The following is a 26,544-nucleotide window of genomic DNA, read 5'->3' on the forward strand; positions in this document are numbered from 1 at the left end:
ACTTAATATCTTACTTATCATAGAAAACCAGGGTCCAGTTAGTTAAGGTTTCAGCTGAACATGGAAAGCGACTTCCTCAGCTTGTCATGCATCAAACTGTTATGGCTGGCAATTGTTTAAAAAAATTCATTTTGTTATGAACTAGCCTGTTTTCAACTGGGCTGTTCAGAGATGGATTGCTTTCTGGAGTTTTTGACAGGTGTAATTGTTAAGGCGTCATCTGTTCTTGTTTGCACAAAATACATTTTAGCCAACTGTAGGACTTGCCCGCTAATCTTTCTCACATCATTCCATTCTTTGCTTGCCACTAGACAAATCCCCTGTTATTTGACCAGATGGTGGAAAATCCATTCTCATGATAAGTTGCTTCTAGTTTGCATTTAGATTACCTGCAAAAATGGAACAATTTACTACTCTGCCTCTAACCATCTCTTTCCTCCTTTTTTCCCTTAGTTTGACTTCTTGTAACTAATTATTTAAATTCTGCCCTGTGAGTTAAAATTAGTCATAGCTTACACATTTCACATGTATGTAAATGCACTTTAAGTTCTACCTCAAGTTGTATGGTGAGTCCATCTATAGTTTAAGTGACACAGAGATTGCGATGGGCTGAGGATGTGCAAACACAGCAGTTTATAATCATTTCACATTTCAGAGGGTACATTTGAACTTTTTAGTGAAAGTGTACAACAAAAGCAGGTGAGGGGCTGGACCCCGCTTGTAGCAAAGAAAGAAGACTATAACCCATCAGGTAAATTGTGATGTTTGCTTTGATTTTTTTTTAAGCATCTTGTCCAGTGTGTTTCTGGCAGCTTCCTTGCAAAATGACCTTCCATGGTAGCTGTGCTTACAAGGGCAGCGTGGATTGCCAAAAGTAAAATTTCATTTTAACCTTTTACTATCATGAGTAAAATGGCAGGTTTTACTCTGTCCAAAAGCTTACATGGGAAGGGGTGGGTTTGTTTTCTGTACCATTCAGAGCCTGGCTAAAATTCGGTTGAGCTAACCACTGCAAATTGATCAGACTCAAATATACTTCAGCCCTTTAATTTTTAATACAGAGAAAAATACAAGAAATCAATTTGATAGCATAAAATAGAACAGGAATATATAGTACCCAGAGTAAATAGCCAATATACAGTTTTATCTTGGGCAAAATCAATTTTTTTTATGTGGAACCCTGCTAACCTAATGTGCTAAAGAACAAGTTAGCAAAATTAATGTGGGGAAGATTGTCTAAAAATCATTTTTAGAGATAAAATTTGGGAATGACTGTCCAGAAAAAACTGCCTCAAGCCAATCAGCGGTCTTTACTTACTATTTACTTTAACTGGATTCACTGGGAGATCAGCCTGAGTAAGGAGTGCTGAATGGTTCTCTTTAACAGGTAGTCCTTATTTCTGACCCATTTCTGACCCACATTCTACTAATTATCAGTTTCTAGTTTGTCATTTAAATGTAAGTTTATGAAATGAGAAAGTAGCAGTAGTAACACAGGGCATGCAGATACCACAACGGGCATCCTATAACTACCTACATTAAATACACAGTTTGTGTTCAATATTGAATTTAATTTATGCAGTGCAATTAAGATTTTAAAATGAACCTTAACAATAAGAGACAAACATCATACAAGAACATTCAGAATACTTTTTCAAAGCATTGCCCTGGGTGTTTGCATGGCTAAAAACCTGGTTTCGGCTTGAAAATGTATTCTGCAGCATCTCAGGAATGTTTCTCATACAATTTAAACATAGTGGGACAGTTTCCATGCTCATTTTGATGCCATGCAGTCTCAGCGAGGACAGTGGGATTGCAAAGCATTTATGTTGATGTGTAAGTTGACCAAATGTTTTTGGATGTGCATATTCCTTATTTCGTTGGGTTGTTGTTTTTTTAAATAGCTGGGGACAACAAGGAGAGAAATCTCTCTCATCAGAACTATTATGTAATATTGAATAATGGCTAGATCCACAAAGGGATTTGCATGCTTGGCTTCCGGAATAGAATCCACAACTTAAGGTAGGTGCATATACAATGCATATCCCAGGGGCAAACTTTAACCTCCTCCTCTTCAAGTTGGGTTTTAAAGAAAGGAGTGGCCACTGGTTCATATTGGAAATGGATGACTTGGACATATAAGTTTAGGAGAGACAGTTGGGCTGGGATTTCCCATGTGACAGTGGCCACGGTCTGCAATCCACATTTAAGTGTGTATACATCCCTCTTTTCAGTAGATTTTGTTGGCCAGTTTAGGAGACCTTCTATTCACCCTTCTGGCTGTCGTGAAGCCCATTCTGAGATTCCTGGTTCTCCTCATGAGTTGTTCAGGGAACTTGGGCACCTAACTCAGGGCTGTGGTTTGCATTCTGGGATCCAGGCCATTCCAAGGATCAAAAAGTTAGCCATTGTGATGCTGAGTGTCACAATGCCCAGTTCCCAGTGTGGATCTAGACCCCAGTTTCCACAGCGCAGAACTTTCAGAGCTTCCGTCACTCTGCCTGGGTTTCTGCATTATAACCAGTATTTCTGCGAGATCCATAATTGATTTTCCATTGAAACAAATATTGTGAATAGATAAATTTCAGTTTCAGGATTGGCATTCGGATATTGATCCTCAAAAATTCTATATAGATGAAAATGTTGTTGAAAATTATAAAAATTATTTTTGTGTCCTTGAAAATGGAAAAGGGTGGGGGGGGGGGCAGGGAAATGTTAGTGAGAGGTGGACAGAAAAACACATAATACTCATTTTTGTATCAGAAAAGTGACAGAAATGATCAGATGCATACTATTATGTGCAATTGGCCAAGTATTTTTTTTAAACCAGACTAACTTCTATAATCCAATTATGACCCCCTGTTAGGGGGCTTGTAAAGGCTTATTTGAGTCTTTTTGAGGTTTAAGAGCGGATATGACAAGGTTCTGGGCACTTCCCAAGCACCTACACCAAGCATCTTGAAATGAATAGAAGTTGGAGACAGTGCTGCTAATGTGCTCAAAACCTTTACTGTTAGGCCTCAGTGCTGCTCTGCCTCTGATCCTGTGCTGCTGAAGTTAATGGGAGATTTGATTTGCTATTGAATTGAATAGTAGCAAGCTTAGGATCTCAAATTTTCAGTCCTTACTCACGTATAACTCCCATAACTGCCTGAGTAAGGGCTGCAGAATAGTGAGCAAATTGTGACAATTAAATTAGTAGTAGTTTATTAACAAGAAATGGGCAAAGTATGCATTCTGCTTAGTAGTACATCAATTTGCTACCTCTTCTACTTTCATTGGTTTGAGGAGTGGAACATTGCGCTTATAGAGAACTGAAGTTTAGTTTGCATTTGTCGCAAAATTAAAAATATAGAAACTACTGGATATATATGCACAATTCAATTATGCAAAGATGTAAAAAAAAAACAAACCAGCATACTTATTGTCCTGCATTACAGTTACCTGTAGAGAATCTCTAGTCATGTATATCTGTTTTTGATACCTCTACAGAATAACTGTCCAGCATCCTCTACCCAACCAATCAGAATGTAGGAAAATCTACAGATATGACGGAATCTACTGTGAATCTACCTACCAGAAGTATGTTGAAATCTGTGTGAGTCTTACCTCTAGCTCGTGCATTTAGTGCTCGTGCTCTCCCACTATTCAGAAATTAAACATGTATTAAAATCTTATACTTCTACTTAAATGAAAAACCTTTAAAGCAGGGACAGAAATATGTTTTTTAATTCTTTGGAACTGTGCTCTAAAAGTTAAAAAGCAAATAAAAAACCTTATGGCTTTATTAAATCTCTTAGGTATGCTTCTGTATATTGCAATAAATAAGAACTTATACACCAGAAAATCTAGGCAAAATATATTGCACAGGTGCTTCACATCTTAGGGATTTGAAAGGTGTGTTATGTATAAATTAGCTGTCACTTTTTTTCAGTCATGTAATGGAATGATGAGTTGTAATTTGCATAATCCTTTAAGAAGTCAAATTATACTGTCATGTAGCAGACTTAACATGCTAGCTAGGATTTCATAGCTTTGCAACTAATTAGTATGTACCTTACAGGACAGTTAAATTGAAGTTGAGTCCTCTTGCTTTGCAGTCTTTTGCCTTTGTCCCTTGCCTAACAGTACCTGCCTTTGTGAGTAACTACAGAATGTGCTTCTGATGAAAGTGCTATAGATATGGGCAGGCAAATGTAACATGACTTTTATTACATTTACACTCAGCAAAGTTTTTTTTTTTCACTATAGTAAAGATTGTTTTTTCATGATTGGTTTCAATAGTACATTTCCAGTAAGAATTGAGAAATATATGATATTTGACAACTATATTATAGCTGATTTTGCATCAAAATATTGCAAATGCATTACCAATTTTCTGTTGTTTTTATTGGGTTATCAAACTGTTCTCTATCCCTTAATGTTTATTTTTTAGATTCTAACTATATTCCTATTCTCAATCATATTGCATTGTTTTCATCATCATTTTGCATATAGCTGATTTAATTTTCTCAAAAGAACTTATTTTCTAGAAAAAATAGTGTTTACATTGCAGCTAAATCTTTCCTTGGCAGGGCAACAATACTCATTGCTATTTTTCAATTCATATTCTGTTCCCCTTCTCAGTTAATTCCATTGCCTGCTGTTAGTTTACTGAATCTATTTAGGGATTGGGAAACCACCCCAGCAGTAGAAGTTGATCAGAGGAGTAGACATAGTACAATTACAGTTTTTAAGAGCAGAACAAAAGAGATGTTTGGAATGAGTATCACTTTCCTCAGTGAGAAGAAATGGGAGTCAGATTTACATTTGGGTCGTCTCTAAATGGTTTTTTTGCTTTTTTCTCTTTTGAAATTAAAGTTTTCTTTTTATTCCTGTATTCTATTAATGTATCAATAATCCTGTGGGCAGCTTTTTGAAACTTTGATTATTTTATACACATTTAATCTGTGACAGTAGTATAGTTTGAGTCAAGATCATTTTTAAAAAGTGACTTGTAAAAGGATACATTGGAATTTTCTTTGAGCAGTTGTTTTATGTTGCTGTTACACCCCAGTTCAGTAACCATGAATTCTTATTAAATTGTTTATGCATTAAGTTCAGTGTTGACTTGCCAACAAAAACATCTTTCTGTCTTTTGAACCTCTTGCTATGGAGATGCAGAAACTTGGCATATAGTAGTGGATAGTAGCCAAACCAACTTTGTTGTGGATTGCAAGCACAATGATGGCTTTACAGTTCCAAACTGACAGACTCTTACAGATACTTTCACAGGCAGTGTTTTTAATAACAGATACAATTTGTGGTCAGCATAGTTAAAATAGGTAAATCTATGATCACAAGTAAAAAGTATTAAGGGTAAATTTAGGCATGTATTAGCAAAAAAGGAATTAAAAAGAAGATAATTTCCTAAACCTTGATTTTTGTTGAAAGTCATTGGTATATTGATTTTTTTTCAGTTTATCTGAAGTTGATTATCAACATTATTAAAAAAAAATCACACAATGCCACTTATATTCTTCTCAAAACATGTTTGATATATGATATTTCTCTGTATACTAATACTAATGTTTCTTTAATGTTTTGATCCTATTGTATTAATGTACAGTGTGTTTAACTTTTGTGCATGGTTACTTTGAATTTTTTCATTGTTAACACAGGTGATTATTTTTTTCAAATGCTATAGCAGTCTGTTGCCAGTTATGCTAAAGTTTAACATTAGTGAAAATCCTCAGTAAAAATGACACAAAAAATATTAAGCTTAATTTGTTTGTCCTTTTCTGAAGTATAAACCTGAATAATACAAGCTGAATGAACTTTTAACACTATATACACTTTGTGCCATACAGTTTGTCTGCATACTGCAGCCCTTGATATGAGTGCAGCTCATGTAGATCTGCCTAAACTAGCTAGCTTGGATGCTGAGAGCACTTCAGCTGCAGGATCACAGAACTCAGCATGAGCTGTAAAACCCACCTGGGAAGCTGAGTAAATCTTTCTGTTATTAGCGCTCACTAAGTTCTGTGCAGCCATCAGTAGACAGAAGCTAGTTTGAGAATGTCAGCATAAGCTTCAGTCGCACCTTTGCATGCAGCGTAGACCTGCCTGTAAAATCTGGCTATTCGCAGAACTCTATTTGAAGTTGCCTTCATAAACATTGTAAAAGCCTTCCATTGTCATATTTACTGGTGTTATTCGGTTAAATTTATATTGCTAAATATATCTCACTTTTGGAGTGTGATTATTTTTTGTAGGCCTGCTTGATTCTGTTCATTAGGTTGCCTGTATAGAACCAGAAGTGCTGCCAGAGGTGGAACAATGGCTACTTCCCTTACTCTTACACAACCTTCAACTTTTTAGCATTCAGGAGAAGCAAATTTGGGAAGGAGTATGGGTGCGTTAGGACAGGTCAAAGCCACTAGCTGTCCACAGCTATATGGGAGCCAGTCTTTGTTTATGAATTGCCTTCTAATCACAACAGTATCTTGCTGTGGTGGGTGCTGTTGAGTTATCAGGAACCAATATTATTGCGTATTCTTAAAGAGACAAGAATCCTAAGGGCTAATTGAAAATACAACAGGACCAGAAACAGAACTTAATAATGTAAAAAGATTGTTTTCAGCTCCAAAAGAAAAAGAATGTCATAGTCCTTATCTTTGTAAAGTTTACACTTCACAAGAAACAAGAATGCATTTTCTACTAAGTCATAGCATTCACAAGTCTAAAGGCACCGGTATTTCTTGCAGGAGTTTATTGAAAAAGGATGTAGCCTTTACATACACACAATATCATATTTGTTAAAGTCCCTATGTATATCATAGAGTATGCATGCTCACCCGATTATTTGTGTAAGAGCTCTCTGTATAGTAAATATGTAGAATATTCTTATTTAATCTAATTCTAGTGCTAGGGTGTATGTGGACTTCTTACTGCCCTTTTCCCTATATATTTTTTTTATTGGTACCAGCTCATTTTGGGCTTTGTAAAATGTAACAGTGTGACTATTTGAAGGCTTGGGGTGATAAATATACGAACTAATTTTGTGAAAAATATGTTGCAGCACAAATTTCTGAGAGGAGTTGATCCGTACAGTGATCATTAAAATTACCGTGGTATTCCCAAGGAATGTGGCAAGCCCTACAATAACATAGTGACTAACAGTGACTACTGTATGCTGCCTGCGATCCATGTAGACATTAGTCCAGTTGATGTCACTGAATGTTCCGTCTAGATGAAGTGGAATAATTAGTTCTGTATGCTAGAGTTAGTTCCTGCTGCCCATCAGAATGGAATGTTGTGCTGTAACATCATAATGTACCGTATTTACTTGGCTCCATGTGCTGCCCCCTGTGCTGACTCTGTCTCATTGCTGTTTACCCTCCATCGTGGCTCTGGCCCTGCTTCAGCTCAGTGGTGGTGGTGGCAGCTCCAACCCTAGCACCATAGAGGACATGTAAGTGTTGACAGTGTGTGGGGGCATAACTCTCTACTGCCACCACTGCTGCTGGGTGCTTGCTCTAGCCAGGCTACAGCCCTGCACCCCACTGTTGGTGCTGAAATCGTGTCGCCACCCCCGCTGCTGTTTAGCCCTGCCTCCGGCTGGCTGCAGCCCCACACCCCACTGTTGGCGCAGAAATCTGGGGAGGACCTGTGCCCCCCCATACATGTTCCTTATGTCCAGCACAGACCCAGTCCTAAGGCCAGAGCTGCCACCCCTGCAACCACCGCTGCATGGCTGGGCAGGGACCTGAGCCAGGATATGCTCCTTTTCCCAAGTTGAAATGGGCCTGGAGCTGGGACTATAACTGAAGGTAGTGGCAGCAGGGATGTGGGGAAGGAAGTGGGGGAGGCACCAGGGGGTGCAGGTACTACATTGTGGCAGGGGGTGGGGAGCAGGTACCACATGGAGCACAGGCATGGGGGGACCAGGCAGTGGCAAGTGCTGGAGATTTGAACACTGCAGGGGGGGCACCAGGTGCTCAAGTGGGGTGGGGTTAGGTGCAGGTGTCAGAGTGCTTGATTCTCCTGCCAGCTGCTCCCCCCCCACTACCTGTCTCCCTACTGCCTGCCCCTCTGCCTCTGCTTTCCCCACTGCAGTGATGGGATGAATTTAAGACAACCCTCCAATAATTAGATTCGATTCATGGAAAAGTATAATAAAATCTAATTATTGGGGAATTGTCTTGAATTCAGAGTAATCTTGGATTTGGGTAAGTACTTTAGCATCATGTGATATTCATTTAAACAAACCTTTTACTAGAACTCAATTCTGACAATTTTAGTTTGTTAAAAACACACTTTTAAAAGAACTTTCAGGGACTGCAAACCAACATAGTGCCAATATGTTCCTCCATTCACAACTATTCTAGGATCAGGGTTAGACGCCAGACTTTTGTGTCTCAGGAAGTGTCAGTGGCCAAAAGAGTACAGAACCCATATTGTAGGAGTCAGAGATGTTTTACATTTTTCTGTCATGCTAGGGTTCAGAGACCTGTTTATAGTGGGTTTTCAGCCTGTCTGCTTCTTTAGAGACAACACTGGGCTGTCAGTCACTGGCAGGAAAGGGTTTGGTCTGGCACAGCCCCTAGAACACTTCGATGTTGTTCCATCTCCACAGCTGCAGGCAAGCAGTTTTAGATTCTGTTGCTACAGAATAGAAAATGAAGCCAAAACCAAACCAAATGTATCAAAAATCTCCTTTCCCTGTTCAACCGTAGAATCATTGTACAGTACTTAACCAGTGTTTGACCTTTTTTGTCAGGTAGAGAGCCTTTTCTTCTTTTTCCCTGAGATTTTAGTGGCTTGAACCCTTATTTACCTGTATGGAGTTCTGCATGGCTGACAAAGCCAGGAAAACAATGGGTAACTGTTTTTCTAAGAAACAGCCCAAATTGGGTAGAGCATATCATTGGCTGGTTTCTTTGGATGCCAAAGGCCACAGATAGTAATAAAAAAATTCACTGTCTGGTATGTGCTGAAGTCTGACAAAATAAAACATGGTTTCAGTGTTTGATGCCCCTACTAACCAGCACAGAAATCAGTATTGCAGGTAAATAGCAACACTGGATACTTCTGCTTATCTTTGTAGTAGGTACCCTGGAAAAAATACCAGGCTATTGACCTGCATTGATTCCTCTGCATCCGTCAGGGCATATAGTGGAGATGGTTTTCTTGTGTAGCTGCAGGTCATTCCTGGGAACTCTGTCTGGAGCAGTGTCCCCATCCCTGCTTTAGAATATGGACAGTTGCAGAGAAAGAGCCTTTGGAGACCTCTTCTGAATCTCTAATCTAGCTAGTAACAACAAGAGTGAAAACATGGTGGTATGGACTTAAATATGGGCTCTGCAAGCCCACTGGGGACCTGGGCTATTCTCTTAGATTCTAATGTAGTCTGAATATGTGCTCCCCTGTCTTCACTCCTTTTGTTACCTGTGCAAGCTACATTGAAGGTAGCAAAGGTATGCCTGTCAGTACTAAAATTACACCTTCATTGCCATGTAAACATGCCCTACTAGACTGTAAAGCAGGGGCAGGCAATTATTTTGGGCAGAGGGCCACTTACTGAGTTTTGGCAAGCCATCCAGGGCTGCATGACAGAAAATTTTCTAAATTTTTTAGGGGTCCTGCAGGCCGGATGGAATGGCTTGGCGGGCCGCATCCAGCCCGCGGGTCGCATTTTGCCTATCCTGCTGTAAAGGGAGTATGGCTAGTCATTAATAGTTCTCTCATCTCTGTGCTTCCATCATACAGGGAAAGGTACCCAAGTGGCAGTCTACCTCAGTCACTGATGGTAGTACAGCCCTGTTCTGTCTCTTGGTTTAAAAAAAAAAAAGCATAAAGAGAGGACAAGAATCTCAGCTCTAGCACCAGTGATATTTACTAATTGCATGTGAGCCTCACTTCTTTAGCTCTACTAATCTCCTATTCAACGCATTTCATTCTTTCTCCCTTCTCACCTCCCATTTTAGCATTATATCCCCAGGCACCACCAGGGCAGAAAAGGAATAGCCTGATGGCCACTAGAGAAGTCATCTTCTAATGGATGTTGGAAGAATAGGATCTTTCTTGAGAGCTTGTTCCTTCTCTTCATCCGGAGAAACTTGGGACCCAAAGTCACTTTTTTCATAAGATGTAGTGCAAAAGAGCTTCCAGTACAGAAGACTTTCCATGCCTTCCGGAGTTAAGATGGTGTAAAGAAAATGAGGAATGGAGGTCTGCAAAAGAAAATTTCTTATGAATCCCAGAAATAAGATGATATTATCTTTTATTCCTTTGTGAGTCAGAGAAATGTGCATAGAACAATGCAGAGGAAAGTCGGAGACAGGTATATGAATTCTCATTATTTTAACTTTTACAAGAGACTTTCCATATTTCTCCTTTCTCCTGCAAGAGACTTTGGTCCAGCAAATGAAGTCCTTTTCCCAGAAGATCTAGTAGTTTGGACAGACATGCTGTCAGAGATCATTCTTCTCACACTTATAAATTCCCACAGTATGCAAACTCTTTCCCCTCCCCCTGCAGGTAAATTGCTCCTCAGGTGTCTGCAAGAAAATGCACAGGCTAACAGTTTCTGGCAGCCTGTAACTATTGAAGTAGAAATTTATTTGGGGAACTGATGGGCAAGGCAGTAGCAGAATTGCCAGATAATACAGGAAGTTTATGCCTTCTCTCAGATAATACAGGAGAGGGGACATTTTAAGGGAGTGGAAGACCATTTTAAATAGATCCTTGGAGTCACTGAACAGTCTGCAGTGCTCCTCGTCACTTCAGTCTTGCCAACGTCGGTCTGGAGCGCCAAAGAGGTGGTCATCTTCACCAGTGCACATCAGATAAGTAATTTTTGGATATTTTTTTGCAGAGGTCTTCCTAAAAGGAAAGCAAGCCTCCAGGGGTATGTCTTCACTAAATAACTAAACCAGGTCATTGACATCTGGGTGTGAGCCCCCTGATACCCAGAGTAGGGAAATAGCATCTTTCCCCAGGAAAGCTCCTACCCAGTGAATTCAGTACAGTGAATGTTTCCTCATTGCTACTACATTTGCCTTTAACTGTCTGAGGTTGTATTCTGTTTTGTTTTTTGTTTTTGTGTGCAGAGATACTTTATAATTCTTTCTAAGTTAGTTGCATGGGTTGCAGGAGAACCTGGTTTTCCTTTGTGAGAATTGCGGGAAGAGTATTTGAGGACTATCATCATTCAGGCAATTTTTGCGTACATCCTTGCTACTTACAGGGTGGGTTCTAGCCCAGGGGAAACCAGATCTTCATTCTGACTACACCAAACTCGTCTGTGTTGAACTGTAAACTGAGAAATTAAAACACCTTCAAACCAGATTACAGATTTTTCTATTGGAAGGATGGAGATAGAAGGGAGGGTAGGGCTAAATTTGTGTAAAATATGGGGTTAACTATACAGTGAAGACAGGTTTGTGATTAGGGGTGCAGTAGGTTTGCAGTAAGTCTAGTGATAACCACTTCTTGTTTAGTGCAGGCTGGAGTGCAGTCTGGCAGGGAAGGGGAGAAGGGAAGCCATGCAGTGTCCAACAGGAACCAGAAGGCAGCAGAGCAGTCAGTAGGAAGGAGGGCATGGGGAGGGGCAAGGAGGACTATTACCCATAGCCTATGAGGTTAAAGAAGAAAGCAGCAGGCGGCCTAATGACTCAACAATTAAGCAATTAGCGTCTTGTTCACAGGTGCTCCCTCCCTCCTAGCACCAGGCTTCATATGGGCTGTGTTGTCTTGCTGAGCTTGTCACCACCGTCTTCCCCTCCCTACAACCTCTCCCTGCCCCTGCCAGAGGGCCCCAGGAGTGGCTCCCAGCAGCAGTTGTGTCCAAACTGCTGTGCTATCAGTTAACCAGTTAACTGGCAGAATTAGAGGAGGTTAAATAGATAATTTTTTGAATAGCCATATCACCACCACATTGTATCAGAAATCACCCAACTAGCAAAGCTACCTTCACACCTCCAGCTTTCACCCTAAGCACATCAGTAGATACACTGTCTGCAGCCAAGCACTACATTACAGTTATATCTGCTCTGATCCCACCAATCAGGATGAACATCTTCAGGACATGGAGCAGGGATTCCTACAAGTAAAATAGAATACCAAAACTGTAGTCACTCAAATTAACAAAGCTAGACTCGGATCTTGATCTGACCTTCCATAAAACCAACCCTGGGACAAGGACAACAGAATCCCTCTGGTTGTCATCTACAGCTGCCAACCTGTACACCTCAGATACATCATTAAGGACCTCCAAACCCTCCTGGAAAAAGCATAAGGGTTTCATGATAGGCATGGGGGACGAACCTGTCCTGGCTTACAGAAACCCCCCCACAACTTCAAATAGTTGGTCTCAAATTGACTGACCAACTCCCATCCTCACCAAGGCAGCAGGACCTGCAATGGACCCAAATGCCTGCTGTGCCCCACATCAGTGCAGACCACATCTTTACTTGACTGACTAACAGGGGGTGCATCTATATGTGCCATTAGGGTGATCTGCATGTGTGCCCAGGACCTCAGTAATTTATCTGGGGCAGAGCAGTCCTGGGCTGGCAAGGGTTTGGGGGATCAGCCCCAGGCTCCAGGTGGCAGTGTTGGCGGTGGAGGGGCTGCCTAGGGCATGAAGGTGCTAAACTGCAGGGCCAGACAGCAGGCAGCCCACGCACTTTAGCATCTTTGTGCCCCAACCATCCCCTGTCACCGTCTACTACATGTGCATTTCAGTACACGTAATTACTCCACCATAGGATAGTACTGTCCCCGACATTGCTATCCTATGTTGGATTTAATTAATTTACTGTACAAGAGCACGCAGCAACTGCTGCAGCGTCCTTAGCCTGACGAAGGGTTTGTGAACCCGAAAGCTTGCTTAACAACTATTCTCCAAGCATTTGGGTTGGTCTAATAAAAGATATCAAATTCACCCAAGGAACCTTGTCTGCCTATATCCTTAGACCAACATGGCTACAACCTAAACCCCTGTACCCTAATACTGGCACATGTGTAGACAGTGACATTTTACTGCAGAGCTAATTAGTCAACTTCACAGTAAAGTGCACATGTAGATGCACCCAAGGTGTAGAATATCTAAGGCTTATTCACCTGTGAATATATCAATGTCATATACACCATCACCTGGTTACAGTGCCCCTTTGCTGTCTACATCAGACAGATGGGGTGATCTCTGTATGTAAGTATAAATTAACACTGTTCTGACATCAGCAGCAGAAAGCCATGAAGGCCTGTTACAGAACACTTTAATCTCTCTGGACAATCCATCGCTGATCTCAGGATTGCTTTTCACAGGCAGCAAAATTAAAAAACAAACAGTTTGAACAGGGTATTGTGGAACAAGAAATCCACAAACTGGGTGGTGTTAAATATGGTTTAAATAGGGACTGTGGATTCTTATCTCATTATCTGAACTAACTTTTTTCCCCTGTTGTTACTATGGGTTTTTATTTGTAGGCCTCTAACAGCATTCCTCCTTCCTCTACCTTTCAACTTCCCACCTTTAGTATTCAGACCATGCACTCTACTTTATACATTGCTCTATACTTGTCCTTTCACAGTATCTGGTGCAGTAAGCTTGAGTTCACAAAAGCTTATGCTCTCTGTATATCTTAGTTAGTTAGTCTGTAATGTGCATATTTACCCTGCCTTCTGCCTGACTTGAGACTAACATAGCTAATTGCCTTGCTGTATACCCCGTCTACTATCTCAAAATGACTAATGACCAGTCAGACATTTACCCATGCTCAGAGTTGCCCAGGTTGAACATCCAGTGTCTGATGGTTTTTGGGAAAGCACTATTTCAATATGTCATCCCTCTATAAGAGGCAATATAATTGGTATCTAAATATAAAGTAAAGTGGTGTTAACTCCCTCCATGAATGAGGGTATTAAAATTGTACTGTGACATTGTACTGGTATTAAAATTGTACTGGTATTAAAATTGTACTGTGACAGATCAGTGCCATCTTGTATACTGAAGAATATAAATCTAAAATGTTACCTAAAGCTTCCTCTCTCTAAATGATTAAAAGTAAATGATTAAGAGTTCCCAGATTTGCCAGCATTGAACAGTTTGTTCTTATTGTAACATGAGAACCAATATGGCTTATAGTTCAATAAGAAATGTTGAGGGTTTATATAAGCTCCACAGTGTTTAATTGTATTATCTATCCTGAGACAATTTTGCAGTGAGTTAGTCTGAATGACTGGTGTAGCAACTACTAAACCGTACCTATCCCTTGCTGTGAATGTTATTTCAAACTGGTGCGGTCTCCAAATTCTGGGCTTTCCGTTTGGCTAGAATTTTATTGTCTGTTGATTCTCTATAAGGGGATGTCTGCTAGTTGTTTGCCTAAATTGTTTCTGTGTTGCATTTCCATGTCAGGATTCTTTTCTTTTATACTCACCCCATCCCTTCCCTTTTCCTAGCCCTGCTGAAATGGAAAGATCAATTCAAATGATCTGTTATAGAGTTGCTCTTCTGCACTCAGCAAGATTTCACTTTTTCCTTACCCTTTTCAATGACTATCACCTTTTCAAAATCAAGTAATATTATTGCCAAAGAGACCAAAAATAACACTCATGGACAACATAATTGAGCAAGAAAACAAATTAATTTTCTTCGCTAGATTGTATATTTTCATTACATGATTGAAAGTAACACCTATGATTTTTTTTTATAGAAGTAGTTAGCAAAACACCTGCACTGAAGCACGTGTGAGAACTTGGAGTCAAATAACTACTCTGAATCTTTTATAGGCTTTTGGTTGAAGGTTAGAATTCAAATACCTACCAACTGATTTAAAAGAGGTATTACGGTCCTGAGAAGCAAGACTTATGAGGAAAAGCTGAGAATGTTAGGATTACTTAGTCTGGAGAAGAGAAGACTGAGCTGGGGTTTAATAACACTCTTCAAATACCTGAAGGGCAACTGTAGAAAGGATGAAAATGGGTTTTTCTCTGCGGCTCTACGGGACAGGATTAGGAGCAATGGAAATTTAGGTTGGAGATGAGGAGGATCTTTCTTATTATGAGGGTGGTCAAGCATTGGAACAGGATATTTAGAGAAAATGTGGAATCTTAATCCCTGAAGGTTTTTGAGAGATGACTAGACAGAAACTTAGCCTGGATGGTTTAGTTAGGGATGATCCTGCCTTGAGCAAGGGGTCTGGAATAGATGACCTTGTGAGGTCTTTTCCAGTCCTGTGTTGTATAATACTATGCACATACTTGGTGTGTGCACCTAAGTTTGAATATGTTACTTGAAGAAGAGGCATGTGCCATGCTGGTTGATATAAATACCTTTGTCGATACATATGCATAGATTTTAAGGCTTGAAGAGACTATTAAAATAATCTAGTCCAGGGGTCAGTGACCTAAGGCTCACAGAGCCATTTTATCTGATATGGGGCTTTGGTAGCTTTGTTGGGGGTTTGGTGGTGAATGCTGTCCCTATGCTGCTGTGGACATAAGTGATGGTGGCTGGGTCCTAATGCCCTCCTACCTTTGACCTGAAGTGGGTCATTCCTGCAAAGAGTGCCAACGGTTGAGTTTGTCTGACTCTCACATAACACAGACAGTACTACTGCATTTTCTGATATACACCATTGCCCCAAATGTAATACCACCTTGTTTCTTGATAAGCAAAATGAGGGGGAAAAAAGATTTTTTTTCACTGTGGAGCAGGAACTGAACTAGGGTACTTCCAAAGCATGGCAGAAAATCAGCTTCCTCACTTAATAAATAGTTTGCGGGGAGAAAGTTGCATGTTGTATGTGAGAAAATATGGTATTTCACCAGGCTGTTCCTGCATCAAGCATATAACTTCTGGCTGAGCCAAAGCATATAATTTAGAAAAAAAATCCTCATTTAAAGATTTCAGGTGATAGAAAATCCACCAGAATCATAGATAAGTTTTCCATGTGGTTAATTACCCTCACGGTTAAAAATGTGTATCTTATTTCTAGTCTGAATTTGTCTATCCTCAGATTCTGTCCATAGACTCTTGTTATGCCTTTGCCTGCTAGATTAAAGAGTCCTTTACTGTCACAGTACTTTTTCCCCATTTAGCTACTTATAGACCATGACCAATTTATCCCTTACCTTTTGTCTTTGAGCTAACAAGATAGAACTTTAGTATCTCTCTGTAAAGTAGATTTTTCAGATCTCAAATCATACTTGTAACTATCTTCTGAACCCCTTGCCATTGTTTACATCCTTTTTCAAGTGTGAACTAGTTCTATTAGTGGTTTTACTAAGCCCATATACAGAGCTGTAGTAGTAATTTTAAATCAGTGGATGTTAAATTCATTATTATGTATTTCTTGTTATATTGCAGTGGTTCTGATGGACTCCAACTATCAGCCAGGACTCCGTTGTGGTTGACACACTAGAAAACAAAAAAGTAGTCCCTGCCCCCAAATGCTGTAGAGGTTATAACACCTCTCTGCTTCTACTCAGTAGCCCCTTACTTATGCATCCAAGAATTGCATTTGTTGTTTCAGCCACTGTGTTTCCCTGAAAGCTAATGTTCAGTTAGTTATTCATCATAGGCCAGATGGCCTTTTCTGAGTCTCTACTCCAAAATACAGTCCCTTATCCAGTGTGTAGAACCTGTGTCCTTAATCTATAGATGTATGATCTTGCATTTAGCTGTATTAAAATGCATATATTGATATAAACTATGCTGTTTACTGTGCAGTCCATGTGCTCTGTAGAACCAACATGTTCTTATTGTTTATCAGTTAATAATTTTTGTGTTCTATGAAAATTTTATCAAAAAGGATTTTTGTTTTCTTCTATCTTGAATCATTGACTTATTGCCTCTGTACAGGAACCTGAGACGGGATGAAAGGTTAAAGGGTCTCTACATTTCTTAAAAAATTCTGGAGATAGTCATAATCTAAAATTCAAAATGGCTGAGATGAAACAGACCCAGAAGACTATTGCACAAATTGGACATGCACGGACAAACTCCAACTCACTGGGCTGGTTACAATTGATAATAGTGCTTGCTACAAGATTGTCAAGGAATGCTTTAAATGGTGGCCCCTTCAATATCTAGATGGCATTATGGCCTTAAAATTATTCTATTTAGTCACTGATTGCCTCATTTAGAACTGGAGGAAGGTAATTTTTTTTAAATAAACATTTTCAAAATGACATTTTCATACTTAAATGCTTTGACTTTCTATTTTGAAATGGTGTTTCTGTTTAGAAATTGACCTAAGTAAATAAAAAGTAGGATTGTCAATTTAATTGCAGTTAACTTACGCGATTAATGCAAAAACAAATTAATGCATTAATTTTTTTAATTGTGTTAATCACACACATCATTTTGACTAGCAGAGTAGACCAGCTCTGGATCAGCTGGAACCCGTGCACCCAGCCCCAACCCTATCTTGCCCTGTGCCTGCTCCAGACACACCTGCCTATGCTGAGCAGTGACAGCAGCAGCCAGGCAGAAACTGCTACTTGGCACAGGGGAAAAGTGGCCCCTCTCCTTCACTGCTGCTGGGGCCTTCTTGCTGCAGCCCCCTAAAGCCCACAACTGGGCTGCCCTGCAGCTCCTCTCTGCTGCTGTCCCCACTGCCTTTGGGCTGCCCAGTGGGGCAGCGGTGGCAGTGCAAAGGAGTTGCAGAGCAGTCCAGCTCTCGGTGGCTGCAGCTAAAAGGGCCTGGCAGCAGCCGGGAGGGGGAGGGGGAGGGAGGGGGGGGTGGGCAGGGTGTGGGATGGCTGCTTGTCCTCTGCACTGAGCAGCAGCTTCTGCCCAGCTGATGCTGCCACTGCTCAGCTTGGGCAGGCGAGTCTGCAGCAGGCACGGGGCAGGCCAGGGTTGTGACTGTTTGCATAGGTTCCGGCTGGTCTGTTCTGGCCAGGGCAAGTCCGGAGTAGACACAGGGCAAGCCGGGGTCAGGGCTGGGGCTGTGTGCTGTTGGTGGTGATTTTTTTAAAATCTTGTAATTAATTGCGATTAATTTTTTAATTGTTTGTCAGCCCTAATAAAAAGGAGAAGAAAATAACCCCAAAAGTGAAGCAAAATACTTTGTTAAACAAAATAATTGAAATCCATTTTTTGTTTACTCTGTTTCATAAAAGAATGCTTTTGGATTGACACTGAACAAAATTGCTTTCTGATATTTTGTTTTGATTGCTGAACTAAAAGATCCATTATTTGCACAGTTTTATGTCTCTTCCCCTTCATAGGGAGCATAATTGAAGCCTATGTATTTAGGGTTTAAGTAATTTGCTTAAAATGTAATATTTTTCACTTTAGTATGGGTCTCTTCTGATTCAAGGTGACACAGATCTTGTTTCACACACAACTCTAGCAATGTTACTAAATATATGGTATACTGATAATTAAGATGTTGATTGTTAGGTAGCTATTTTGTAGTGGCAATAGGCTTCTTCAGTCTGAACTAAATTTACATTTGGAGTGGTTGAAGTTATTCCTTTTAAGATAGATGTTCCTCAAATTAAAAAAAAAAAATTAAGCAAGTTCTCTGTGTGAACAGGAATGCAGTACTACCTTTTGAGAAGTTTTTACAAATATGAAGCTATAGACTGCGTCTCTGTCCAGTTCTTTGGCCTTCCAGCCCTACCATGCTGCCTGCACTCTTGGGAATTTTCTGTGCTGCTGTCTCCCAGGCTGCTCCTTCTAGCTGGGTGTTCTTGCTCTCTCAAATCTCAGGGTAGAAACAAATGTTGCCTGATGTCACATTTATGCCACCATAACAATTTTTATGGCAGCACAAATGCTGAGCAAATAGATGTTCATACCTTTTGTTGTGCTGCATCGTTGGTGTGATAAAAGGTTTTAATAAATTCTGCTGCTTTATTATGGCCAATTTCTGTTTGCTTTGAGGAGGGAGAATGTGGGCAGCCTAGGGCTGCATGGACTCTCCTGGACACCCCAACTAGGATTGGGCCCCTCAAACTCCTGGAGCACCTGCCTGCCTTTCTCTACTTACAGGCTGCGTCTACATGAGACGCTGACTGTGCAGTAGCTCGGTACTACTGAGTAGTAGTGTCGCATGGCACAAAGTCAGCGTCGCCTGAAAGCCCTTAGGGGACGCTACTTCTCAGTAACTCTGGTTACTACACAGTACTTGTACACAACTGTATACAAGTACTAAATGACTGCTCAGTAAAAACTGCACAGTCAGCATCTCATGTAGATGTAGCCGTGGACACCCTCCCATGTTGCCCTGCATCTCCTTGCTGGGACGCACAGTGACCCGTGCTTCCTACGGGGTCACAGGTCAGCATGGATCCCACACAGGGTGGCACAGGAGCCAGATAATCCCCAGCACCTTGTTCCTCCATGTGGGGACCCACATTGACCTGTGCCTCCTGAAGCATGGATCACTGCAGGTCCCAGTGTGGGATGGTGCAGAAGCTGCAGAACCCCTGGTGCCCTGTGCCTCCTTGCCACGGCCTGCTCCAGCCCATGCTTCAGGCGGAAGCACCAGTCAGTGTGGGTCCCTGGGTGGAGGCATAGGGCACCAGGGGTTCCTCAGGTGCCATACCACCCCACGAGGACCCATGCTGCCCTGTACCCAGGGCAGCAAGGGATCCCGCAAATCTTGGGACAAGGGATGTTGTGTGTCTGTTGTGTGTGGCCCAGTAAAGCCAGTCATGTCCCACCATGGCTGATCCACTTTGGTTTGGCAGTGTCTGTTTTTACCTTCAGACTTTCTCTGGAGCATGTTCTCTTCTGATCCCAAATCTTCCTGCTCTTGTTTGTATTCTGGAAGATAGGGAGATATTCCCTGGCTTCATGTGTAGAAGATTCATTACATTATTGTGATGTCATCTATTTTTAAAACAATAATGAATCCATGGACAACAAATGTAAATACATTTCTTAGCTGGAAGTTTTCTAAAGCATAGGGCCATAATAAGGTTACCCCCTACCACTCATGCATGCTGGTTTTCAGGTTTTGTAATGATATGGTGAAAGTACAGCTGTATATTTAGGGTTCCAAGTTGTTTCCTTGCTTAGCTCTCCTCCCTCTTCCAACCCCCCCCCCTTTTTTTTCCTTTTGGCCTGGATACCATCTTAAAGACATTTAATAGTTGCTAACTTGAATTCTGAATATAAATGGTGGTAATTATTTAAAGGAGATATAAGACGAACAGAATACTGAGCAAAGCAGATTCAACATGTAAATTAATGACCTATGTCTGAAGAAAGCAAGGTATAGGTGAGGTTTGCACTATAGTCTTCCGCTGCTATTAGAGTAGCATACTCATAGTCAAGTACTGGTAAAGGGTCCCTGATGTAGACATTTCCTGATTTTGATTCTTTATACTACTTGATTTCCAAGTCTGCATTAACAAGACGACCATTATGTAAGATTGAAGGGACATTAGCTGTTCCACTATCCTTATGACCTGGATAAAAAGGCCCTGAGAGCTGCATTGCATTTAAAAATCAATCCTATTTTTCATAATATAATTAAGTCTGTGTCATATGAGACATTCTTGTTGTATACTTGAATTATGGGTGAGAAACATAATCTTCCAAGTTGCTTTACATATTTCATTTTAGTCGTCTTAGAAGCCTGCACGATGGTGTTATTTCCCTGATTAATCATGACAATGCTATCCATAGTAAATCCCAGATGGTTGAGTTTTATATTGCCTTGAAATCAAATGTAGTAAACAAAAACTTTCTGGTGGTATTCTTGGATTTTTCCCCCTTACAAAAACCTCAAATGTACTTAGAGTGAAAAATATAGCAAACCTGGCTTAGTCAGGAACAAGGCCTTTGCTGCTTGCTTTGGGCAACACCTAGATCTCATAACTAAGAGAGCATTTTATGGTTATCATAGCAGGAGGCTTGTTTGCTTCCAGGGGTAGCAGCATGCTTTTAGAGCTGTTGCATTGCTGCTTGATTACTGCTGATGGTTGTTACATGCTGGACCCAGTGAAAACAGGCAGAGGCAGTTCTGATTCATATAACCCTGGGGAGTATCAGCCATGTATGCAGGCCATGCATTAGCATCTGTGGTAACTGTGGCATTGAAATTGCCAAGAAAAGGCATAGCATCAGATAATCATCCATAAAAGAATGGTACTGAGCTGTTGTCAAATTCACAGTTGGTGGATTCAACTGATGGAAATATAGTTCGGTATACCAAATAAAAACTGTTAGGTTTACCAAACAGGTTCAGGCCTCATCATTAGTGTTTCAGAGTGCCTTCAGGGTAACAGCTTTTCTGTGATCTGTGTAAGAGCAGCAAGCCAGCTACTCCTGGTATAGGGCAATCCTTGGAGGCTACAACCAAGTCTAATTGGCATTTTTACTCAGCTAGGTGAAGAGCAGTGTCAACATGTTTATTTAATTTTCTGATTTGTTTGTCCCAAAATTTCCTTAACAGCGTGCTGGCACAAGATATTGGTGTATCTGACTTATGTCTCAAAAATTAAATGCGTTTCTACTCAAGGGTATTCCTCAACAGGCAGAGCTAATAGGCTATTGATAGTATTATTTTAGTTAATATTAGGCAACATTAGTGGTCATTTGAAAGCATAGAATATGGCTTCTAGGTCCAGCCGAGGTTGGGAGAGGTAGTTTCAGGGAGCAGTCTTTCATTGAACTCGTAGAAAAGGCATACCCAGGGTTACCCCTTTTTGGCTGGCTGTTAGAACTAGTGCATGTATTCCTTGTGAGCACCTGAATTGAAAGATTGCAGTTGTAGCTGAACTCTCCTTGGAAGTTGTGAGTGGTGAGGCTGTCTACACCCTTTTCTCTCTAAATTGCTTCTAGAGAAGCCTATAGTGATCTAATTCATGGTGCCTAAGAAACCTCCTTCTCAGTATAGTCTATGCTGTTATGACAGTTGAGATAAGCTGAGGCACTTTTGCTAAATGTCTATGGATTCCAGTTTCTGGGGACTGAAAGCAATGCATTGTAAGTGGAGGGCCTTCATTTCTGGAATTTGCTTCCTCTGTTGTTCTAAGGGATTCTACGTGCATTTACCTTCAGGGCATGGTATAAGGCTCATCTGTTTACTCATACTTTTGCTTGAAAAAGGTGATTGTGAGGAATATATTAAAATTAATTCTGGGACGGGCCTCCATCTGGGTTGACATTTGTATATTGTTTTAACTTTTGTGCATGCTTTCTTAGACTGATTTGTAAATCTCCAAGTAAGTAAATAACTGCTGGCTGTTGGACACCGTACCCTTCATATTTGTATCACTCTGTCATGCCTGTGGCTTTGCAGGCAAGGATGCTTTGGACCACTCTTATGTGCAAGTATTTTTGACTGACAGATTAGTACACTCAACTCTCAGATGATCCAAAGCATGCAAATGTCAGACCTGTATTGTTGTTTTTAGGCAAAAATTTACATCTGCATTAAAATGAAAAAAAAAAAAAATTTTGAGTTGATATGAATGTGCATATTGCATAAAGGCAGTGAGATCACATCAGGAACAGAAAGTTATTATTTTTAGCCTGAGTACTATAGTAACTGTAAACAGGAAATTATTATTTTTCCCCCTCATGTTTATGTGTTGATAGTGAATATCTCCCCCCTCCTTTTTTATTATTATTCCTGTTGCCTCCTTTATTATCAATCATACTCCCGGTTAGTTAACCTCCAGCCTGGGGAGGATTGGCACATAGCTCCTTATGGAACTTGTGCGAACACTTCTTTGTAGATCTGTGTCAGGGGGACTTAGGTAGATAAGTACTCAGTATGCTTTTAATGTGTCCATTGCTTCCAGTGATGTACTTAGTTTCCACTGGCTTGAGGCTTGTGTTCTGGAGACCACAGTATGCATTCCAGATGGCAGTGCAAACAACGTCTGTCAGTGAAAAACAGGTAAATACAATGAACTGAAAAGGTAATTGGAGGACTGCAATGTACAATTTGATTGTGGCTTTGTAGGCAATATACTTGTTAAATTTTAAAAATCCTTGTGATGAAATGTCTACTATATAATAATAAACAATGTGTGCAATAAAGGTATGAGAGTTTAGGTTAAAATTATAGTTTATCATGTTAGAAGAAAAAAAAATTGTGCTGGGATTAGAAGCAGATTTGAAGCTTTATTCCTGATAAATTTGAAAGTAGATGTAAGATACTGGAATGAGAAGTTTTTGTATTAGATTTTATTCATATAAAATCATAATATGATTTTTACCAGTAATACTTACATTTTTACATGTATTCTACTCGCATCAGGGGCTCTTGCAAGTTTTAAAAGCCTGGATTTTCTATGACACTTTTCTTTTTGATGGCAAAAAGCTGTTTCTTACTAGTGGTTTTGAGAAAACTCTAAGCAGCTGGAAAACAACATTTTTTAAGTTGGTTTTTTTTTTTTTTTTTTAAGAAAGGAAAACAGGATAATTTTCTGACTCAGTTAAAGGCTTTCCAGCATTTCATTTAAATGGCAAGTAGTTTTAGAAGATACTTATTTTCTTCCAAAGTGCTGATGTTTTCCCTCTTTTTTTCCAACTCAATTAGGGTAAATGCCTTTTTTGATACTTAGCCTGTTTTTCCAGAGGTTCACCAATTTTGTACGAGGGTAAAATCTGACTTCGTTTTAATTTGACTGTGAGAGCTACTTCACTTGCAATTTGTGGGTCATGAACAGGAGTGTATTAGCTGCTATTGTAGAATAGCTTAACTACTGTAAATCAAACTTTCTTACTTTCTACCTTGTATAGTCCTTTACACCATTGTAAAGTAATCATGAAATCCTGACTAATTAAAACAAGAGCATTTTACACCTTGTTTATAGTCACTAACTTAGTAGTAAATAATACTACAGTCAAAGGCAGTGTAGAATTAAGCTTTTATACATATAAATCATTTACAAATTGACCAAAATAACTTATAAAATGCAACTTTATAATAATTTATGAATGCTATATTTAGTCTGACTATTTGGCATTAGCAGGTTTAACTGTATGAGTACATTGGTAATGGAGAGTCGTCCAGAAAATCAAACAAAAAGAAAAACTGTAAGCCACCCCTCAGTAAATACTCTGGGGTGTAAAAAAGATTATATTGGGGAAGAAAAGATATGGGAATGTAAGAATATCAAAATGCTGACTGTTCTTTCTCGTCTGTTTTCTTCCTACTCTGGAAATAAACAATCTTTTGGTTTTAAGAAAGATGTCTGGTCACTTTACCCAACTTCTGGCTTGAATTTTTTGGAAGAAAGAGCCTTAGGTATGAATCCAATAAGATCTGTCCCATAAGTGTGGTTACCACATAGGGTAATGTAGCCCAGGACCTGGTCTCATGATCAGAAAACTCAGGAATTCTGCCTCAAGTAAGGCAGAGGCATGAGGCCTGACACTTAAGAGGGAGAACTCAGAGATGCCAGAAAGTGGATGTTTCAGGTAGTCCTCTACTAATTACAGTTTATTTACACAAAAATGGATGGAAAGTGAGTTCTGTTTTCCATTACGAAGATGGGAACCTTCCCCTTTCCAAGGTTTTAAAATTCTCATTTTATGTTGAAATTGGCCATAAGACTGTCAGTTTAAAACCCAGCTGGAGACTCCTGTGTGGTCCTGGGGCTGGGAGAGCTGTCAACCAAGCTCTGCCATGCAACTGGCATCAGGCATCATGGTAGGGGATCCTGCCACATGTTCAGTTTAAGGTATGATGGAAACCAGCCACAAAATTATTATGCATATTTTTAAAAATAATTTTGTGGCTGGTTTTGCATTTTGTGGCCTCATTAATTGTGTGAAGTTATGGCTGGGTTACTATTTAACATGTGATCAAAAGGTTAATTGCATCTTAATGGAAGGTCTGCTGGGTACCTGAGAAATGGTGAGACTGATGCTGATCCCATGCGTGAGTGAAGAAGCGTGTGCAACTGAGTAGGGATCCTGTACTCCCTAGAGGACTGTGACCTAAGCCCAAACAATATTCGTGATCGCTGAGGAAACTGAAGCTGAAAATGTCTTTAGGGTGTGCAAGAGACAGAGATCTTATACCCACTAAGTGCTCCAGAGAGGTGAAGGACAGAGACAGTGCTGCAGCACACTTAGAATCATAGAACTGTAGAAAAGTAGGGCTGGAAGGGAGCTCCAGAGGGCATTTCATCCAGCCCCTGCATGCGGCGGGATCATCCCTAGCCAGACTACCCTATATAAATCATTGGCTAACCTATTAGCAACCTAGTCAGCTAACTTAACCTAGTCAGCACTGATAAAGCCACAAGACATAATACCCTAATCTGGCATAGGTAAAGCAGGGGGATCACAGTGGCCAGTGTCCTTAGGGACCTACCAAAATCACGATTTTGAGGATTTCATGAAATCCGGCATTGCCCACAGAAGTGGACAATGCCTGTGAAATCTGCAGGAAAAAAAGGAAAACAAAACAAATGCTGGCTCTCCAGGGGGAGACAGCAGTCCTCAGGGTGTTGTGGCATTATCTTCTTAACACGTGATACAGATACAGGCCCAATAGAACTGAATTTCTCTATACCTTTACTGAGTGTTTCTATATATTTCTGTATATTTTTTACTCAGGGTGTTGAAGGGCTGCTGGCAAGATTACTGCCACTGCCACTGCCACCCCCACCCCTTGCCACTGATTAGCTGTGAGGGCTGCTTGTTGTGTGGCTCCGTCCTTCATTAATTGGTGGTGAGGGGCGGGGGTGCATGATGGACAACCCTTGCAGCCAATCAGCAGTGAGGGTTGGGGCCATTGAACCCCTTGGCCAGTCGGGGGGGGGGGGGGGGGGCAGTGTTCTGCCCATGAAATGGCTGCCGGTCCCCACTATCTGCCTGTGAAATTAGCAGGCAGCTGCCTTGATTTTGGTAGGCCCCTAAACATCCTGCTGCCATAAAGGTTAAAATGTGTTTGAGAGATCCAAGGAAAAGGGTCACACACTGGTAATGGAGAGGAAAAATTACCATTACCAATGTATACCAGAGGAAGGCAACACCTCCCACAGTCCACAAGTCTGACCATGGGGTAAAATTTGTTCCTGACCCCAATTACTGTGATCAGTTTGACCCTGAGTGGAGGGGCAAGACCCTCTAGCCAGGTATCTTCAGATTTAAGTCGCAGCAGGAGCATTGGCATGCCCCAGTCAACATCCCCAGCCTGGGCTGCAGTCAATACCCAATGCTTCTGAGGAAGGCAAAAAGACTGCCCTTCACATCTGTAGCAACAGGAGGAGAAAAACATTCCTTCCTTGCCCCATGTGGCAACCAGCAAAGGCTAGAAGCATGGTTATTACCCGTACTAGAACATAGGGCAGTGCTAGACCAAGGGATGCTTAGAAGTACATGCAGGGAGACCCAGACACAGCAGCCTGGTGAGCATCATGCTGAGAGAGCTCTACCAGAGCTGTGTGACAGTATGCTTATTTCATTATTCATACGAGGAAAGCTCTGTTGTGCTGCAATTTCCTGGGTAGTTGAGATTTTATGGACTTAGTTTTCAGAAGTGTTGAATACCTATAGGCTTCAGTGGAAATTTTGGATGCTCATTACTTTTGAAAAAATTAGTCCCTGCAGTCCTGTGCTCATCT

General features: G+C 40.6%; 1 protein-coding gene across 7 annotated transcripts in view; it reads left to right on the forward strand.

Moving 5' to 3' along the window:
• The window catches only part of NPAS3 (neuronal PAS domain protein 3), an 874,684-nt gene that overhangs the window by 108,076 nt on the left and 740,064 nt on the right, over positions 1-26,544 (forward strand). For 3 of the 7 annotated variants that reach the window (XM_059723041.1, XM_059723042.1, XM_019488766.2), the window contains exon 2: positions 3,493-3,582. The exons of 2 other annotated variants lie outside the window; for them this stretch is intronic. In XM_059723041.1, the coding sequence (XP_059579024.1) occupies positions 3,493-3,582 (90 nt within the window). Of the gene's footprint in view, positions 1-3,492; positions 3,599-26,544 lie in introns of all 7 variants that reach the window. 2 more of the 7 variants (XM_059723045.1, XM_059723044.1) reach the window with 1 other exon arrangement.

Source organism: Alligator mississippiensis, chromosome 2 (assembly GCF_030867095.1).
Source record: "Alligator mississippiensis isolate rAllMis1 chromosome 2, rAllMis1, whole genome shotgun sequence".
NCBI lineage: Eukaryota > Metazoa > Chordata > Crocodylia > Alligatoridae > Alligator > Alligator mississippiensis.